Below are 2,273 nucleotides of genomic sequence, written 5' to 3' on the forward strand. Positions count from 1 at the left end.
GCCTCCTGGTAGCTGGGACTACAGGCATGCGCCACCATGCCTGGCTAATTTTTTCTATATATTTTTAGTTGTCCAATTAATTTCTTTCTAATTTTAGTAGAGATGGGGTCTCGCTCTTGCTCAGGCTGGTTTCGAACTCCTGAGCTCAAACAATCCACCCGCCTCAGCCTTCCAGAGAGCTAGGATCCACCTTTTTCTTGATGATTAATCTACTAGTTTGAGTCTATTCCTCATGAATTGGGGCTGTGACACAGGATAGGGGACATTGATTTTAGTATCAGAGAGTCATTATTTTAAGGAATGATAGGAACCTTTGGGATTGAAGAGAAGAAAAAGGTTTTGTTATTGCTGCTAATTTGTTGTTTTTAATAAGGCCATTGAAAACTTGGTAGATTATTATATTTAAACTGTTGAAGAGTACTGATATTGGAGAGTTGATACTTGTTTTTTAATTGGTGAAAGTAGAAAAACAAAAGTAAAAAACTGACACTTGATCATGTAGTAAACTTTAATATGGAGAATACATATAAAGAATTTTTATTTTTGAAATACTTTTAATTTAACAGACTAGAATGTCCCTTTTCAAAGTAATTTTAAGTATTTGCATAAAGAAACATCAAATATACATTAATTTTTATTGAACAGTAGAATAATGTTTATCCTAACTTTTAACCATCAACTTGAAGGAAAGAAGTCTAAAAATGAATTTTGAAACATTAAAAGAAGTGCCTCTGAAAATAATACACATAATTCTTTCCTAATCTGGGAGTAGTAAAATATTGTAAAATCTGAGAACACATAGTAGCTTTGGTACTATCTAATGAGTCTCCAGGCCCTCTTCCAAGTTTCACAATCACACTTGCATTTATGGCTTAGAAGGAGTGAGGCATTGTGGCACTGGCCTGTCCTCTTTCAAAGAGCAGCTAAAGGGGCATAAAATGTTGCATCCTTAGAAAGGCACTTGCCAACTACTGACAATTCACCTGGGGGGGCCAATCACCTTGATTTTGCCCAGCTGGCTTACTAGACCATTGCTGGCAAGTAAAGCATTGTGGGGCTTGCATTCTGAAATTCAACTTCACCTGTCTTAGTATCCACGAAGCTTCAAGTTATTTTGCTTCAGAATTACTACTAAGAAGCCTAGCTGTAATCTGAAAGTGAAGCGAGATTTAGGTTAGTTTGCATGACTATTAGAGAATGGGAGCAGGTGAACCATTGGATGGGATGGGGTTAAATCTGTGATACTGAGCTGCTGAGGGTACTTGCTGTATTATCTCCAACTGCCTGTAGTGTATTTTTAGGTATGGGTGAGAGTAACTGCTCTTGGAACAGAAAAGCCCTGCTGCACCGAGACACAATGCTGGCGGCTGCAGCAGTGTACAGAGGTAAGGAAGCTGTGACCCCTCCCTTCCACCCGAGCCTCACTGAGGAATCTGTGCCGTGTCATGTTGATTCCCTTAACCTTCCCCTTAACGGGAGTCCTTTCCCATTAAGGCTCCATCAGACTTCATGTCCTTCCTCTCAAAACACAGATCTTGTAGCTCTATCTTTTTTCAGACAGCATTTCTTATTTCCTTACTATTCAGCCTCTTGGTATTAAGAATTTTTCATGTAAAGGGTTGTCAGATTCCTGCAAGTATCCTAGTACCTATTTCTCTTTGGAGGACATGAATTTTTTTGAGCAGATTTTTTTTTCTACTTGCATTTTTTCAGACTTTATTATTGTTTGTCTTTATAGAAATGTACAGAAATGAAGATGGTTCGGTACCTGCCACGTATCAGATTTATTACATGATAGGATGGAAATATCATGATTCACAGGTAACATTATTAAGACAGATCATTTTTCTTAGTGGGTTCATGTTTCTGTGTATTTTTTTTTTTTATTATTGTTTATTAACTTAGGGTGAGGGGTTTTCTTTTCTTTTTAATTTTTTTTCAGAGACAGGCTGGAGTGGGTTGGTGTAATCAGAACTCACTGCAACCTCGAATGCCCGGGCTCAAGCAATCCTCCCACCTCAGTCTCCCAAGTAGCTCGGACTATAGGAGCAGCATCATGCCCAGCGAATTTTTTAAAATTTTTTGTAGAGATGGGATCTCACTATGTTGCTTAGGCTGGTCTTAAACTATTAACCTCAAGCAATCCTCCCACTTGACCTCTTAAAGTGCTAGGTTTATAGGCACGAGCCACTGCACCTACCCAGTTTTTTTTAAAAAATATAGGACAACATTAAGGGGTTTAATCAGGGCTGTGTGTATCTATATATTTCTAA

At 38.2% G+C, this 2,273-nt stretch overlaps 1 protein-coding gene across 1 annotated transcript in view; it reads left to right on the forward strand.

Annotated features, from left to right (window-relative positions):
- NDUFAF5 (NADH dehydrogenase (ubiquinone) complex I, assembly factor 5) overlaps positions 1-2,273 on the forward strand; it is a 47,022-nt gene that overhangs the window by 44,207 nt on the left and 542 nt on the right. The window contains exons 6-7 of the mRNA XM_012640424.1: positions 1,302-1,385; positions 1,739-1,821. Coding sequence (XP_012495878.1) covers positions 1,302-1,385; positions 1,739-1,821 — 167 coding nt within the window. The remainder of the gene's footprint in view (positions 1-1,301; positions 1,386-1,738; positions 1,822-2,273) is intronic.

Source organism: Propithecus coquereli, unplaced genomic scaffold (assembly GCF_000956105.1).
Source record: "Propithecus coquereli isolate 6110/MARCELLA unplaced genomic scaffold, Pcoq_1.0 Scaffold153, whole genome shotgun sequence".
In the NCBI taxonomy this organism is placed as follows: domain Eukaryota; kingdom Metazoa; phylum Chordata; class Mammalia; order Primates; family Indriidae; genus Propithecus; species Propithecus coquereli.